The sequence below is a fragment of the Haliotis rufescens genome, unplaced genomic scaffold (assembly GCF_023055435.1).
Source record: "Haliotis rufescens isolate VD_foot unplaced genomic scaffold, xgHalRufe1.0.p SCAF_19, whole genome shotgun sequence".
NCBI lineage: Eukaryota > Metazoa > Mollusca > Gastropoda > Lepetellida > Haliotidae > Haliotis > Haliotis rufescens.
Window position 1 is genome coordinate 5,818,196 of NW_025963879.1, and position 18,280 is coordinate 5,836,475.

Sequence of the window (18,280 nt, forward strand, 5' to 3'; positions counted from 1 at the left end):
CAATTTTTTGACGTCATGGCTGGTTTTATGTTTTTGACAACGTCGGAGAAAGATGACATTGGCATTTTGATTAATATACATCTCCTTTAATTTTCAGTCATGGTATGGGAAATTTCTTTGGGTAAAACGGAATTTGAAGAATTTTTGACACAACATAAAATGACTGCTTTTACCATGTAAATAATGTTTGAATTGATAGACAATTAGATAGTTTACCATGTATCCTATTTGTACAAGAGACACACCTGTTTGGCATCAATTTAATCAATTTAACAAAATTGAACATGTATTTTATTTGTTCATTAATATGTGACTTTTTCTCTTCATCTCGTCTCAGAATTATACAATAAAAGATGCGAAGAAAGCTCCTTTGATATATATAATCTGGATAATCGTATAAGGGTTACATGTCACGGTTTATACATTTATACTTTTCATAATTCTTGGAGAAATAAAGTTAACAGTTTATATTCTTTGATCACAATATTTAAAAAAGGGTGAACCCACTGATTATATAACACAGAAGGAGAGGAATAATTTCTAAATCATTTGTGACTAATGCACACCGGGCAAATCATTAGACATCACCATTCTGTCTATCAAACGACATAAAAAACAATTCCAAGACCAAGCCAATTCTTCTAAAAATGTCTGCATATATTTTAACAATAAATATTATCCATTTTGTTAAAGTTACATATTTAGTTTTAGAATTAAAATAAAATGAAACAGCTATTCATTAACCTGTTTATATGAAATTACAATAGTGACTACATGTGTATCATGCTCCAAAGAAATAAGTTCCGGTACATGTTGAAGTTACATTTACATTTCACCTTCTAACACTTGTCTAAAGGATAGAAATATCATACAGGACACTTAAACTTATCAATTTCTGATATAAATAATGTTCAAACAAACAGGAAATTATCAAAGGTTCATGTTGTGGCCTATATCTACCTTCATCATATTAAAATTGATAAGTATCCAAAGTGAAATTAATTGTGTAAAAAAAACATAACAGATATGCAAAATCTACATCATAATTGAAGCTGTAAACAGCAGGATACAAGTATTGTGTGTACTCTCATTCAAGGACCTTCACCTCAAAGAAATTACCAAATATGTACAACAATGTTGACGTATGACATCACTACCAGTGACCAACTTTTACAAAATGGTGTTCACTGACAACAGTACACAGGATTTTATAAGGTGACTTTTGTTGATTCAGGGATGTATATACATAAATGTGACATGTAAGTAATCAGAAACATTCTAACTATAAGTGTAATGATATTTGTTTTTATGCTTTTCATTGAAACCAAAAGAAAATAGTCAGAAATTCCAATAAATACTGTTGTTGATTTTGTGCGTGATTTTGCCTGTTATGGTGTCATGCAGGACAAAAACTTTGACATTCTGTTGAATGTATCAGATCATTGCAATGTATATTTAATTCCCTAATTCTTCCTACGATTCTCTTCCCATGCATATTCTGAGAATGTTGAACCAATGTATGCAAACGAACAGACGAATGGACAGCTAAAAATAGGAGAAATTGCTACATTGTGTAAAATCTGAATTTTGCTTTGTTTACATTTCAAACAAGTGCAGTTTTCAGAGCACAGTGTTTGTTTTCACACCTACTTCACTTTTGGTGACAAAGACCATTTGTCATTTTATTCTAAAATCCAATGATGTATGTATCGGAGCTGAGTTTGAAATATATGTGATGTTACAGGCATTTCATAGCCGATGTAAAAGTCTGAGAGTATACCCTTCTTTCAAAGTATACCTGGGTAGATTCTGGGGCCTTCTAGAATCTACCCGCCCTTTCCAAGAATCAACCCCCGTGGGTATACTCTGGGAGCTCCCAGAATCTACCCCCCCTTTCCAAGAATCAACCCCCGGGGGTATACTCTGGGAGCTCCCAGAATCTACCCGCCCTTTCCAAGAATCAACTCCCGGGGGTATACTCTGGGACCTCCCAGAATCTACCCCGGGGTATATTCATTTTTGTTAGTAATGCAGTTAAATTGTTACATAGTGAATCATTATTCATTATATACACAGTTTGTACACAACTTGGAGAGTCTATTTACTAAACATGTTACAGGTTTTGTGTATCTTCCTAATTCAGTCTCCGGAATTATCATTGGTAATTTGATAAAAGACTGTCATCGCAAATATGCTATTTTTGAAATTCATTTCTCCGAGTATATATCCGTAAATTTAGATTTCAAAACATGCTGTAAATACTAGTAATGCTGTGAATGGTGATTAGTAATGTGTAAAAAGTAGGGACATTTACGACATACCTAATTTTCAGAGGTCATTTGCAGTAATTTTGTTTGGCCTAAAATGTCAGTTGATGACATCACAGAACAGGGAATCTCCCACAGTATTCAAAACTGTTAAGTATATCTGTGAGCGTGATGTACCGTATTCAACATAATAAGCGCCCAGGGCGCTCTCAAAATTAAAAATAGGGTGCTCTTATTTGAATATTATTTTGGTGAAAAAGACCAGAGTTGTAAGACCGTAAATTTTGTGGTTTATGTTGACTGCCTGAAATGTTTAAATAAAACAGATATATTTTTCCAGAATTTAATTTCCCATAATTAAGGGTGCATATAACACATGAGTGCGTATTATACATGAATAAATAAGTCTTGTGTACATTGATCAATTGGAAGGGGTGCTAATTGGGATTGTTCACTAGCCAATATACAAATGTATTAGCAAATATCGCCGCTTATTAGAGCGGTATGTTGAATTATATTTAACTTCAAAGTGAGGGTTGAAGAGGAGAAACATACATTTCCCTCTGGCATCCATGGGGTTATTTAGACCTTTGCTCAAAATATACTTGTATGGCAAGTCCATGAAATACAACTTTTTCTTTCATACTGTTTTATAAATATTACTTTAGAAGTGTATTTACACCTAGGTATGTACATGTACATTCAAGGACATGTGACAGTTTATTTCGGGTACAGTTTCCCATTTCATCCCATTCTACAAAAGGAATAGTTTGAAATAGATAAAGATCGTAGGTCAATGAAAGTAATAGAATTATTTGTCATAAAAGGAAAAATATATTATTGGTATTGAACTTCAAAACAAACTAGCAAAGTCTTTAATATAAATGTTTTTTAGTTATTTTGTCCTTCCTTTTTGTCTTTTGGCCTAGCTAAACTACAGCTTGGAGGGAACATTTACAATTTAAAATTGTGACAAAAGAACCATAAGAATGCATCCTTATGCTATCAGACACGATTGTTTTTACAAATTCTATTTTTACTAAGGATACAAAACAAAATAATTATTACTATATATGTATGTCACTGATTGAAGTATTTGATAAATTAGATAATTAACAGTGAAAATAACATAATGAAAACTATTCAAAACATCAAAACTTAATCACATTTACACTGAAAACATTTTGTCATTCAGAATTTCATCATTTATATATTGCATGTAGATCTAATTACTTTCACTGTTTATGTTATAAATATAACCATGCGATATATGAAGCTAAAATATTAAAAAGGTTGTTTAATATTGGATCCATTTTGACACCTTAAATTTCTCACAGTAAAACATTCCATTCCCTTACTCAACTATATGCACATTATTTTCTTGGAATATCAAGTCTTCAAACAGATATGAAGAGCACATGTCAACATACCAAATTTAGAAAACTGCGCCAAATATTCTAACAGTGTAAGTCAAGTGATAAACAGTCTCATTCACTCGCCGTTTGCCATGGAAATCTTCCCAATCGTAATGTACAAGATCTACTTTCTGGAAAGTCAAAGAGAATATTATTATGTGGAAACTGAAAACATGTGTATCCCTTATACGACGACAACACTAGATCAGCTATTTGATGTGACGTCATCCAAGGTCAAATCACGCACACCTGTCCAGACGACAAATTCACAGCTTCGAAATCACCAATGGTCTATAAGCCTACACAAATCAAATTGCAGATTGTAATGTCATTGAAAGAAAAAAAAATATAGCGTTTACTCATTGCTGACATTTCAGATAACATATCAAATAAGAGATGAGAACTTGCAATAGATTATCATACGTTAATAACTTGTAAATCTAATATTCATAAGATCTAATATCCATGGCAGAATGTTGGAAATACGAGCTGTTGTGTTACGATAATATATTCCATTTTCTCAGGAGATTTATAATGTGTATTTGATTATAAAAAGCTTGTGCAATTGGTTATCAATCATCTTGTACAATGAAAGCATGAACCATGTACATTAGGCTCATGGAAAATACTATTTCAGCAAACCAATCATAGCGCTATTATCACAGTTTCAATGAAAGGAAAGACAAATCCAAATCCAATTTTACAGCACATCGTATCCATAAGCGGTTAACCAAGGTGCAAACAAAATTGCTGTCATCATTTTAGAAGTTATCTTGATGTTTTCAGTAGTTCGGAGGCTGGTCTACCACATGTGAAACCACTTTAGATGTCGGGGCCACACTTTTGAAATCTCCTTTTGTGACAAAATGTGAATCGGTTAGGGCAATTCATTCACACAGTCAGGTAGTTTGAGCAATCACACATGACTCCTCGTCATTTCATATTAAAAAAACAGCAGTTATTTGTCGAAACGGGCGAGCATGTAGGAAAACTTATAAACAAGAAATCGCAGCACAGATATTATGCAAACATGCCCTGTCGATCACTTCATGCTTGGCCATTCAATGTTTACGTTTTGATCATTAACTTCCTGCCCATAAATATACACTATACCACCTAAATATTAACGATCATAGCTATGATTCTGTATGTAAGATTTGAATATTTTCTGTAAATCAGCATCTGTCGTTTTGCTAAACCGCCATGACGCGATAAAAATATGCAATACTTGAACAAAAAACTTCCGTTGAGGACTAAACTGTAAATGTTAGTAGTCTTACGCCAATAGCTGTACAGTGGGGGAAAAGTAAATCTTTCTGACCACTCTGATCAATCTCTTTTTTAAATTGGCTGTCTGATATTACAATAGTTTGGTGTATGTAATATGGGTGCATAATAAAAAAATTGCTGGCAAATTCATGTGAAGTTCAACCACGGACTTGGATTTATAGGTCCGCGGTTCAACATATGGCAGAAAAAAGGTACCCACTTTACTAATCTCACCATATATCACAATCCATAGCACTGTATAAAATATGAGTTCCAAGATGTTGAAGCTGAGATGATAGGGTGATGATGGTTATACTTTTGATTTTGCGCACTCAGTGTTTGACATCTTAATTCGCATTCAAAAAGGGGCATTTTCACGGGACCAAATATATTCGTAATCCCGTGGCACCAAGGGGGGTAACCAAATGCAATTTAATAGTGACCTACTTTAGTGGTTTACTGCATGAAGTTTTATCTTTATTCAAACACATAAAAGTCGGAAGGAATGGGTGCATTGTCAGAAAGAAATGGGAACATTAGTGACTCATAGTGTAACCATAGAGTTTTAGATAATTTTTGTCATTAAAAAATGTATCACGTAACTCACCACGGGTCCGGGTAGTCCTGTGGGTACCCGGGTCCTACTCAGCACCCCCCGACCCGTGTCCCAGCATAACACATACAGTTAGGCCAACTGGATCTAATTTCCGACATAACAGGGAGGTCCGATGTTAAATTGTTACGTTAGTAACTAGAGGTTAGCACTATTGTATGAACTATTTAATTATTTACCAATCAATAACATAAGTAAATATACTTTACCACAAGAATACCGGCAAAGACTTGAATCAAATCCTTCGTTTTGGCACTGAGACAGACATCGCTAGACTGGGCTTCTGTCTACCTAATCTAGTAAAAGCGCTAATCTTGCTTCGTGTACCAACAGTGGAACTAGTTTATCATGGCGCTTTGCGTTACCATAGATACAAGTCAAGGGAAGTAACTGCGTTACTAAAATGTAATAGAGGGTTTTCAGAGTTATCCCGTCATGCCGTGCGCGCCGCCATGTTGGTTGTATTCGCGTCCCTAGCAACAATATAGCGTCATTAGCAGCACACTCGCTCTGCAATTGTCGGCGTCTATCTGCTCCTATTTGTCATCTCGCAATCGTCTGTAATGGATAACTACGCTAATTTATTGGACAAAGTATCTCGTATAAGATATCACGAGAAGACTGGTGTGATCGACAAAGAAGATCCGTACAGGATTCCGAAATCGAAATGGAGTGACGACCACAAGCATTTGCCGGCAACTAACTACATCGACATCGTCAACTATCTGGTATTCAGTCCCAGTCCTTTTTGTAGTTTATCAGACATCAGAAACTACAGGAGCTTGGAAGCATATGATAGATTTGTATGTGGTTGGGTACGAGACATTGTCTCGTATGTGCATTTGTCCGTCGAAGATGGAAAGGCCATTCACGTTGTGAAGTCAAAAGTAAGTAAACAACAGCTTACCTACATCCTATACAACTGCTACTGTACAAGAGCCAAGCCAATACATAAATATGTGTTTACGTAGTGATAACATTCGGGTGGGTTACGTGGATATTATAAAGCGGTTAGACAAATTAAATAACAGCTGGAGATAATATTTCAGACAGAATCCAAAATGTCTTCAGCAAGTCATTGAAATTATACACATGCAAATTACCTTCACAATCCTTTCATGAAACGTCTAAATGCTCAGTCCATTATTATGAAGTATTAGAATTGAGAATACTATCATTTTCATTCACTTTTTAAATGTAAATTTTATATCTGAAATAAAATTAACTCCTCCACTGTATGTTTACAGGTAATGCATTCCCAGCGCTTGAATGAAGCTCCATTGCACCCCTGGTTCATCACTGATGACACGGGCAAAGTTTTGTCAGCCCACTGCAATTGTATGGCAGGTTTGGGAGAATCGTGCACACATGTAGCAAGTGTGATGTTTGCTGTTGAAGCTATTGTTAGACTAAGGGAAAGTACCACCGTAACACAGGAACCAGCCTACTGGAAACTTCCAGCTTTGATGAAAAAGGTTGAATATGCATCTTTAAGAGACATTGATTTTACCTCTTCAAAGACATTGAAGAAGAAACTTGACTTATTAATTGATGATTCATCTGCTACATGTTCAAGTTCATCGAGTGCTAAACTTACCCATAAGTTAGGACCTGCATCTACACAGAATTTTGACACCTTTCTTCATACTATTAATGCAGACAGACCATCTTGTCTAGCAGTTCATAGTGATTATAGTGATCAATATGTACCTGTACCACTACAACCACAATTTCCACAAGTGATTCCTGAGCTGTTTGATGAAAGTCTGGTTGGCATCCCATATGATGAAGTTTTAGAACACTGTCAGAATGTTTTAGATCAGCTGAGCATCACAGAAGAGGAGGTTACAGCAGTTGAAGCAGCAACAAAGAACCAAGCAGGTTCCCCACTTTGGTTTCAGTTCAGGGCTGGACGTATAACGGCATCAAAGATGAAGAGCGCAAGTCGTACATCATTGTTGGACACTTCTAGGAGTTTACTTCGCCATATCTGTTACCCGACTGAGGTCAAGTTTTCTAATCCAGCTACAAGATGGGGATGCAGCCATGAGGTAACAGCAAGGGATGCCTATGAGAAATTATCTTGTGAGCATCACCATAACTTCAGTGTTGAGGAATGTGGTTTATTCCTTAGCTGTGAGTATCCACATCTTGGTGCGACTCCTGATGGTATTGTTGACTGTAGCTGTTGTGGAAGGGGCTGCCTTGAGATTAAATGTCCTTACTGTGCAAAGGATGACTTAATTGATAACAATATAGTATACTTAGAGGAAGTTAATGGGTCACTGCAACTGAAAAGGGACAGTCAGTACTATTACCAGGTGCAAACACAACTATTTGTAACAAATCATGATTATTGTGACTTTGTTGTTTGGACAAATGATGATATTTTTATGGAGAGAATCACACCTTGTGTGGCCTTCTGGTAACCAGTAGCTGATCAGGCGATGCAGTTCTTCACATCTGTTATTCTACCAGAGATTGTTGCACGACACTTCTTGAACGGTACCATGTAAATAATTTCTTGAATAGATAAAAACGATAAGGGAAGAATGAGAAAGTGTGCGTGCGTGTGTGCGTGCGTGCGTGCGTGCGTGTTGTCCAAGAGCGCCATGAGTAAATATTGAAAACACAACAGTAATAATGAAATAGTTTTTTCTTATTTCTTTATAGAAACAGATCATGCGAATTATATGGCTTTAACCAACAAACTTAAAATGTGTAGTACTTCATTTTTTAAAGGGGCACTGATCTAACGGAATTCCCCGGACTGGTTGTTGGCTTTGTTATTGTTTTTCCCCCGTGAGTACCCGGATGATACGCAACGCAACTGAGCGTGACCAGAGACTGGGCTACCGTCTGCAAGGACAGCTAAATAAACTTGGTGGCTGGAGGCAATATTTGTTTTACGCATTTTTGCATAAACACTGATTAGTTAACCGGGATCTATAAAGATTTCGACAAAGGGCGCATGTTAATTAATTTCTTCAACCTTCAACAAACAGACAAAAAGAACGGCGGAGCTCATCGGATGTCGTCATTTGGAAATACCCCAGATGGTTATAGTTTAATACTAAAAAAAAGTATCCATGCAGTGAAAGCATTTTCGGATTTCGGATTGCGTCGATAATACGATATCTACTCCCTTGTTGTCATCCACGTTTTCTCGTATAACCCCTACACTTGTGTATTTGTCGTCATTCACTTGATGCTCAGTTAATGAATTTATTACAGGTACAATTAGTGGTAGCACCACTTAGATTACCTGACAAAGGTTCCCATTTGGCATTTATTGTGTCTGGGGTAATTATTCAATCTAAATCCAGGTTTGAAGTGAGGTGAAATGTGTGTTATGTAATATGCACGTGGCAGACCAGCAAGAGGTGAATGATCAGTTGATTTACTTTTTTTGTAAATCAACGGATCGTTCCTAGTCATCAAAGGATTAACAGCAAATACGTTGATTGATTAATCCCTGTAATTTTGCACAGTGGATATGTCAAAAGTGAGTGTTTACATGTCTAGGTTTACTAAAACAAAGGGAATACACCATATCATGGCGTGAAGTGCCGATGAAAAACAACATACTTTGTTCAAAGGGTTAACTGATAATACGTTGATTGATTGATCATTGTTATCTATCACTCAATGGATTTTTTAGGAACTGTGGACGTTATGAAAATAGTTGTCACGTGGGCTTTCTCAGCTGACCCTTGAGACTTGACACCTATGTGAAACACCTGAAACAATCCAAGTGATCAGTTGAGAAACGGACACGGGTTAAAATATCCCCAAACGATATATATTTTTTAAAATATGTGATTGTTACAGAGACACGTGACATCGAATAAGTTTTTTTTTTGTACAGCTGCAGACGAGTGGGATATTGTTCCTTTGTGTGGATATTCATGGATACATTCCTCGAACAAGGAAGCTGCCTAAAATTTATACGCATATATTTGGTAGGTTGTAATTATGGTATTTGCATTTTGTTTTCCTTCATTTGCTGTAACATTGAACCGATTCGTCCTTGTTTCTCTACGTACGTCTTGGTTGGGAAATTCTTCAATGCGCGATAGACGTTGTTTTCACAGGCCTTTTCCTTTGTAAGCGTGTATATATTACCGTCAATTTGTAAAACGTGATTCTCTCAGGCAATTTATAAAATGTGTAAATATTTCAGTAATTTTGACTAAAAAATCTGTCCAGATTGATTAAGACGATTAAAAGGGCCTACAAACATAAAAACTGATTATTATGTAGGATTAGAAGCCAAACAACATAGAAATGTACTTTTCAACGTAACATTTTCAGTCTCTTGGTGATGACATTAAACATCAAAATGTTTGGAATTCGTTATCATAATAATACAGATGGAAATGTTTTTCAGTCACTTTGTAAAATAACTGAATATTTAGGCGTTTAATAAATTTGAAAATGTTACACATTTTGACAAAAATATACACACTATCAAAAACCAATGCTCAGGTGAAACTTTGTGTTGCAAGTCAAAATAGTGTAAACGAAAATCGCAAAATTACCAAGCAAGTGACTTATCAAAACTACGTCACCATTACCGATGCTACCCACAAATATACCTACATTTCCTTATTATCTCGAAAACTGTATTTCATTTTGTTGATCAATGTGACCATACGCCCTTATTACTACCCATACAAGTGATTAATGCGCTTACGAATGGCGCAGCAGAGGTCGCGAACTAGTCTAGATTTCTGCTATACATCCGGGTACTCACTGGGAAAAAACAATAACAAAGGCAACAACCAGTCCCGGGGAATTGCGTTAGATCAGTGCCCCTGTCAGCTGACCCACCTATGCCTCCAGAGATATAAGCTTAAGGCTCATCTTCATCTTTAATAGTCTACTCACCAACAAACCTCTCCAGGTATATTCCTCACTTAAAATTATGAATTACATGTCAACTGTCATGACAACAACATTCTTCTGGACAATATGATATGATTTTCAACTAATTTCAACGGACACTTTCTTAACTGAACTCTGATAAGCATACAGTTATCTTCCTGTCGTGTAGATGCATAGAATGCAACATTTTCAGAACATTGCTTCACTCACAATACAGTTTCAGGTGTTTATGTCACCTTGATGTTTGACACGTGATAAACAATCTTTCATTTTGTTTGTAATGTATAAGCAGGCGATAATACTAATATAAAGGGAAATTCAAAATAGATTATTAAAACTTTTAAAATTGGAAACAACTGGAACTTTATCTCTGAAAATTATTTTTTAATTTAAAATACATCCTTTCCTTAAGGAGGTAAATACAAATCACTACCCTTGACAAGCTTCACCAGTGTTGTCAAACATCTGACATCACACTTTCGGAAGTTCTATGGCATCCATTGATACTGTGACAGATCATTTCGCAGCTTCAAGACTTCTGCACTGACACCTGATGTGAGCTTCTTCCGTTTTGTTTTGCAACCTCGGTCTGGGTTAATTCCATAAAGCACCTGGAAATTTAAAATATTTTGAAAAATTATACTTACCAGGTTATTCTTGAACAAAATGGTTTTATTGTTTATTCACGAACATTTTAGAATGAGTGAATAATTACTGTTTAATCCACCGCACTCATCAACATTCCAGTTATATCATAGACGAGCCAAAGCAGTGATTCTATGACAGAAACTCCACGACCCCAGTGTATCAAACATGTATTGACTTAATGGGTTCATCAAAACAAGTTGTACAAAGCCATCACAAAACTATCATTAACTGAAAATTAAATTGTCATTGTTTTCCAACAAATCTATTTCAGCAAACGAGTAGCTGACTAGCTTAAGGTAGCCTTGTGTTTGAAGTTAAGGTGGGTCCAAGATATTTGTATCTTGGCTCCCCCTAAACCTTTACCTTTCACTATTAGTGCTATGCTAGGACCCTTTGACTTTCATGTTTAATGTCGACACCTACAACCTCATGGTGTTGACCGCTGACCCTACCTCTAAATGAACTCCAGTACTGGTCCTGCTTTGGCTGGGTACTCTATGTTCAAGACATGGTAGGAAGCAAACAACACAGTGACAGCTAGGCCAAAACTAGATATCCGACCAGTCACAACAATCCGATCCAGGATGAGGGAGTAGCTTGTACCACCAAGAATAGTTGGACCTGAAAACAACACACAGATTGGATTATTCTTCAATTAATAAAAAACATATTTATTTTCAACATATTTCTTCAACTAAAGAAACGAAATATAGATACTGGATGTTGTTGTTTTATATGCTTGGTTAATTTAGACCTTGCAACTCACTGCACACACTTTGGAGATACATTTTCTTTAAAAAACAAGTCATTACCTAACATGTCGAAGTAAATTGATTTCATCATACATTAGAAACATCCACAGCTACTGTTTTACAATTATTGTCCACTTAATCACAATACAGGTTTACCCTAAACTGCAAGATGTGAATAAGCCTTCTGGCAAGCCTTCTCTGTGTCCTTCTTGGTCGTTGTGTCCTGCAGTAAAATACAATATGTCAGTCATAACCATACATCATCATGCCTACAATATCTTGGCATTGTTTTATATCAGTATGTCCATTTTGCATGTTTTGTACCAAGTTAATTATTTACAAATATAAGTACTTTATGTATTATGTTGCACCCCATTGTCTTTGAATGAAAACTTGTTCGATTGACATCTGAAATGAGACATTGTTGGAGTTGGTAACTGGTCCAAAGCCTTGGTATAGTCAATATTTGTGCATTCAATAAGTTCAGCCTAAAAACTAAGATGCATTGAAAATATGCCTAAAGAAAAGTTGGGGCTAGTTGAGTTCATAGTTGACTCAACGGGTTTAGCACAGGCTGTTGCCCACCAGCACCAGCTACATTACAGAAATGTATATGCAGTGAACTCTTATACTTATAATTGAGGTGAGTGTGGCTGATTTATCATGTGATGGTAATAAAACATGATTTCAATACTACATGTAATTAGCTATGTAATGGGGGTATTTTTGACAATTCAATTGTTTTTCAATTTTTAGATGCAAAGGTCAATTTTATTTGGATTGGGTTTTTTAAAATTGTATTTTATCCTCAGATAAACTCTTAATTCAAATGCCATTTTCAAATCTAAACATACCATTGTCATGTTGCATATTCGACCTAAGTAGAAACTTGCATGATGTTCAGAAAGATATTTAGTGAGCTAAATGTTTATAAGCAAAGAAACTTACATCATATACTTCTTCAACACCCCAGTAGTGTCCCCCGCACACACAATCACAGAGGTTAATCAGTCTTCCACATAGTTCATCTTGCTCTAACGGTCAGCTTCTTGAAACAAGGCTTCTGCTCTGTCCTCTGTAGATGATAAGTTGAATGTGATGCACTCCGGGGAAGAGACACTTTAAACGGGGAGTTTTATCCCAAAAGGCATTGTATTTGGCATCCTTCACATTAACCCCCAAAAGTCCATTAACATGAACAAACATGCCTCTAACTTCAAGTAGAAAGGGACACGTGTCCATTAACTCAATGACAGGTCACTCTCTGCAGATTATACGATTTTAGATGTCCCTCAATGGTATATCCCATGACCAACTCCCAGGGTCCTCGTTGTGCATTAGTTTTAGATCCTCTCTAGCTATTTCAGCAGATTTCATATCTGTTTCAGGAGGTGACCAGTTAACACACCCATATGCATTCTTTGGAGAATTCTCAGTTGAACTTCCTTCACATTGATCCGTGTCTGAACCTGACGAGTTCCTTTTACTGGTCTGCTGTTTAAATTGTCATTTCGGTTGACAAACTGCATCCCAAGTGAGTCATACCCTGTCCCAACAACAACATTCTTCATCTTATCTCGGAGGCTTTTAGGATACATGTACACAACACTCTCATCAATGGCACCAAACTGTTTCTTTGTTGGACGGTGGATAACTTCAGCGACTTGATCCACAACATCTCTGACAACGCGCAGTCTAATACGTCCCGTTAAACGCTGAGTGTTCCTTAAACATGCTGAAATATCCCTGGGTAGACGTTCCCATTGTATATGAAATTTAGTTTGGAGCTCTATTTCCGACTTCAATAAGGATCGGACTTGGGGATGGTGATGAGCCAGTTGAGGATGATGCACTACTTGGTGGACTGAGTGCTGTAACTAATTGTAAGACTTACAAACGTGGAACGGGATGAAATTGCTTGACATCTTGATGGTGATTGTGACAATATGTTTAGACTTTTGTGAACTGAAAATGTTGATGAGCTACAGAAACTTGTTCCTGGAAGTTGTGGTGTATCTTGACTTGTATTGATTGAGGGGACATTTGATCTATCGAATTCGGTGCACAAAATACTGCAAATAAAACAGACAAATAATAAATAATAAATAAATCTAATGGTTAAAGGACATTGTAAGTACAGGTACCGACTGTGCACAATAGAACCAACTGCATATGGTCAATACTGGATCTTAGGTACAGTTCAAAATTGGCGAGAGTGAAATACAGACCAAGAAGTTTATGTTTCCTTTTGTCTGAACCAAGTGGGTTGACAACCTCACTATCAAGAACAAAGCCACACAAAATGACATTACACCGCTGAAATGCAGGGATATGAATTGCTTTGGGTTTTGACTGTTTTGTGATTTGTAATTATGTGCTAATGAAGACAAAATGAGGGAACAAGCAAATCATTTTCATATCCCTACATTATTTGTTTGAACATTTAAGTCGGTACCTGTAGGGCAGATGCAACCGATCTTTTTTATTCTTTCAAACTTCGACGCCGCGAGTGCGTGCGTGCGTGTGTGTGTGTGCTATCCGAAAAATAAATGTCAAAATTAAAATATTGGCGTCCGCGTTCCAGATAAACGTTTTATGGTACCCAGAGAAGGCTCGACATCCAGCGTACCAAAGGGGGGTTGGCTCTTTCATCAATGATATTTGGATCAATCCTAGATTCCCCTGGAATATATTGGGGATGTTATTCCACAATTCCAGCCACAGGATCATCGAAATTAAGCACAATGGACCTATGCAACCAAGTCTTCATATATAGTATCATATGTGTCTTTCACAATCAGATTCTTCAAATATGCGAATAAAAAAGGGCGCCGTATTAAAGTGGCGGATACCAATGTCCGTCGACTGAACACTGACTAGAAAATAGAGTATTGTCCCCTATAAGGGTGGTTTAAGTGAATGTGTTTTTTTTTCTATACTGAACCGCAAAAGAAATGTCACCATGGATAGATATATGATATAAATCGGGACTGACGGTAGGCCACTGCATAGTTTTGATGCCATTCTGCTGGAGAAAGTCTCTTGTTGCTTTCGCAGTGTGGGCATGGGTGTTATCATGCTGAAACTTGTGGTTGCGGCGACGTGCCAAATGAGGTATGGCGTGTGGCCTCAAGACTTGATCAATGTACCGAGCTGCTGTGACACCATTGCCTTCCCTGGACCAATGTTCTGGTAGACCACAGCGCCGACCCTCTGTGCAAGACCAATTCCACCCTACACCATGATCCACGGACCACCCCACTAGTCTCCCTCAACAACACAAGCATCCGAATAACGTTCCCCACAGCGTCGCCAGACTCTTTCTCTGCCCTATTCTGTTGAGATACAGTAACGGTTCTCGTCTGAGAAGAGGACTCTTCTCCACTGCTGGTGGCGCCAATGCTGGTGCTGTGTTGCCCACTGAAGACGATCCCGGCGATGACGTGGTGTCAGAATGGGTCCTCGGTGTGGCCTGTGTCTGCTCGTCAATCGTCGATGCACTGTGTCTGCACTAACGTGTCGCTGGTGTGTACCCATGGTCTGTCGTGCAGTTTCCGCAGCAGTAACAAAGCGATCTTGAAGATGCTGTCGCACAATCTGGGTGGTGAATCTTGGTCTTCCACAACGTGGTCGGTCATCTGTAGTGCTGGTGGTCTGGTACCATTGCTGGGGCCTGTATTTGGTCCTTACGTGGACTTGAAATGCATTGGCTACTTGCCGGGCGGTTTGTCCAGCTTGCAATCGTCCAAGGGCTTGGTGTCGCTGATTTCTTGTCAATCTTGGCATGTGGCAGCAATTCAATAACGAATGAATGTTCTCAGATCTGGGTGGATCTTTATAGGACAAGAAAAGGGGGAACGCATGGGCATTTCAATTTTCACGGAGCTCACGTGCATCGGGTTACCACGGCCGCGTTTGGGCGATCGGCTTTATTGTTATCTGCTTTGTTTTTTAATCATCAAATTTCATTTTCCGGACAAGGTTAGGTTAAATTTTAGAAACTTTAATAAAAAATACCCAGATATTTAAATGACAACTTTTTATGCAAAAAGGCGTGACGTTTCTTTTGCGGTTCAGTATATTAAGTTGCAATTGTGCATAATAATACAAATTTGGCTTTTTCAGTCATTGTACCTAATGTTGTATGTATTGTTGTCCTGTGCTACAACATACTATGTTTGGTTTTCAATCTTTATTTATTGGGGCCTGTAGTACAGATTACATGGATAGTGTAGTAGTATTAATAAATCCTTTATCATACATTTTCGATAATTGATTGCATGAAATTCATTTGATGTCACACGCTTTTTAACACGTTAATATTTTCAGAAGACATTAGTACTGTAAACTTAAAAATGTTTGGTGGCTGGTACATATCTTGCGATACATATTCAATACGCAAATGATCATGTACTGGACACACAAAGAAATGATGGTACTCATCTTCTACTTCCTGCTTATTGCACAATTTGCAAACTCAATATGTTCTTTTAATATACTTGTGTATCTCCCTTGTTCAATGTTAAGAGTATGCGATGAGCATATTATTCGAGAAAAGTATATTCTATTTTAAGGCAAAAGAGGTTTCAAAAGATATTCTTCGGTTTTAAATTGAATTTTAAACATCACATAATATTTACATTTTGGTGATAATAATAGTACCGTTGCTGTATATACACATCTGTTAGTCTTTCAGAGTATTGTTCCTTCTGTCTTTGCCATAAAAAGCCAAAACCAAATTCATTAATAGTTTTCTTAACAGTAGAGACCCAATGTACCGTTCCAGAACTCACCCGACAGGGACACGACAGGTGAGACATATCGCCATTGACGCTGAGTACACACCTCACACGTTGTTTTCTGATACACCGCTGCGTGTATCAATCAGTCGGTATGGTCTTGCTTATGTAGCAGGGTTCCTTTATCATATTCTTCCTAGTTACATCATTATTCATACATCATCATCTATATGTTCAATGATTGTCTTGTCTACAGTTGAATGTCAGTACATGTATATAACTCTTTAAACAACTCAACACCCTCATTTTCAGTCTCTGGGAATCTCTCATCAGATCTTCCCCTTCAACCTTCTGTCTATCTTTAGACATTTTTTCACACCTGTAGGGTTTCCCTCAGTCTATTTATATCTTGCATTAAGCACTTCCTTTGATGCTTAATGCAATCTGTCTTCTGATTGGCCACCCTGGTCCTCTACAGGTAGCTTCCTTCGATACCTGACTTCCTCCTCACTTCGTGTGCTGCTGTTGAGGAGGAAGGATATTTTCTTTTCTTCAGGTATGGAATGGTCTTTTTTCAATCTGTTTTCATCTGCTTCTGTCAGAAATTAATATCTATATTAGGGTGCTGAGTTAAATTGAATAACATATATAATATCATTTAAAGTAATTTTAAATTAGTAAATGGATAATTAATAGTATAAAACTTGTTTGTAAAATAATTAACCACATGGTCCATTTTGGCCCATGTGCATTTCAAGTGTCCTAAAGTCTGATAGTAGTAATTAAACATTAAAGTTTCATAATAGTTTTAAAAGGGCTTTTGTACTGATATATTTAAGATAAATAATACCTGTAAATTTGCAAATATATGACTTCATGTGCTGCTGTTGAGGAGGAAGGATATTTTCTTTTCTTCAGATAGTTCAACAGCAGCCACCCCCATTGTAATAAACACATTATCATCATCTGCCTGTGTCTGTGTTTCCCAACGGCCCGAGCCGGATCACAACCACAACCCCGGTTACACTTACATACCACCTCACGTTGTCGTCAATTCTGCTAGCTGACACACAAGTTCTCTTTAACGCCGTTGAGGATCTCCATCGTTATTAACCACATGAACACGAATGTGTATTTGTCGTCACTGTGGTTATCCCTGTGACAAGTCATGCATGTCGGCCATGTTTTGCGATTTCATTACTCAACTGTGACGGTCTTTGCATAGCAGGATATGTAACGAGAATCCATATACTACTTTCTGGTGATGTTGAGATCAACCCAGTGCCTGTTACTATGGAAGATTTGAACAATGTAAAGACTGAGATTAAATCAGATATCCTCGCAGATATACGGATTTCCGACAGTTTCTGTTTACCGAGATGAGTGTAATTAAATCACAACTAACCGACCTTAGCCGTAAGTGTTCATCACTTGAAAACTCACTTTCAGAAGTGCGCTCAGAGGTAGAAAGGGTTGGACTTGAACAGGAGACTATCTACAGTGATATAAACAACTTGATACAACTTGAAGACAAGGTATCTAGTCAAGACTCTGATATCGACAGGTTAGAGGCCTTCAGTCGTCGGGAGAATGTAGTATTTTATGGCGTGTCTGAAGAAGCTGATGAGACCTTCGAAATTTGAAGGATTATGTAGATGCTAAATCAACCATTACTGCGCCTGTTTCCCGG

At 37.2% G+C, this 18,280-nt stretch overlaps 2 protein-coding genes across 7 annotated transcripts in view; one reads left to right on the top strand and one right to left on the bottom strand.

Annotated features, from left to right (window-relative positions):
• LOC124148419 (uncharacterized protein C20orf96-like) overlaps nt 1-5,936 on the bottom strand; it is a 161,186-nt gene extending 155,250 nt beyond the window's left edge. Inside the window, exon 1 of one of the 2 annotated variants that reach the window (XM_046519503.2) lies at nt 5,774-5,936. The gene's annotated coding sequence lies outside the window, so the exon portion shown is untranslated. Of the gene's footprint in view, nt 1-5,558; nt 5,680-5,773 lie in introns of those variants that run through there. The other variant, XM_046519504.2, reaches the window with a different exon arrangement.
• Nucleotides 5,937-5,991: 55 nt separating this feature from the next.
• LOC124148418 lies at nt 5,992-17,557 on the top strand. 5 transcript variants are annotated; one of them, XR_007221938.1, is made up of 3 exons: nt 5,992-6,451; nt 6,812-8,069; nt 13,240-17,557. XR_007221938.1 is itself a non-coding variant. In XM_046519502.2 (3 exons), exons 1-3 carry the CDS (start codon nt 6,128-6,130, stop codon nt 8,313-8,315), a joined length of 1,137 nt encoding a protein of 378 aa, XP_046375458.1. In that variant the 5' UTR covers nt 5,992-6,127; the 3' UTR covers nt 8,316-8,335. The 5 variants fall into 5 exon arrangements, 3 of the variants coding, with proteins under 3 accessions (XP_046375458.1, XP_046375455.2, XP_046375456.1); XM_046519502.2 differs by lacking the exon at nt 13,240-17,557 and adding an exon at nt 8,307-8,335 and having other exon boundaries at nt 6,812-7,615; XM_046519500.2 differs by having other exon boundaries at nt 5,993-6,451; nt 6,812-7,615.
• Nucleotides 17,558-18,280: the final 723 nt, after the last annotated feature.

Bases quoted from the DNA above. Each gene is read 5' to 3' on its own strand.
- LOC124148418 (XM_046519499.2), top strand. From the start codon at position 6,128: ATGGATAACTACGCTAATTTATTGGACAAAGTATCTCGTATAAGATAT. The intron at 6,452-6,811 runs GTAAGTAAACAA...GTATGTTTACAG, and splicing joins TTCACGTTGTGAAGTCAAAA to GTAATGCATTCCCAGCGCTT.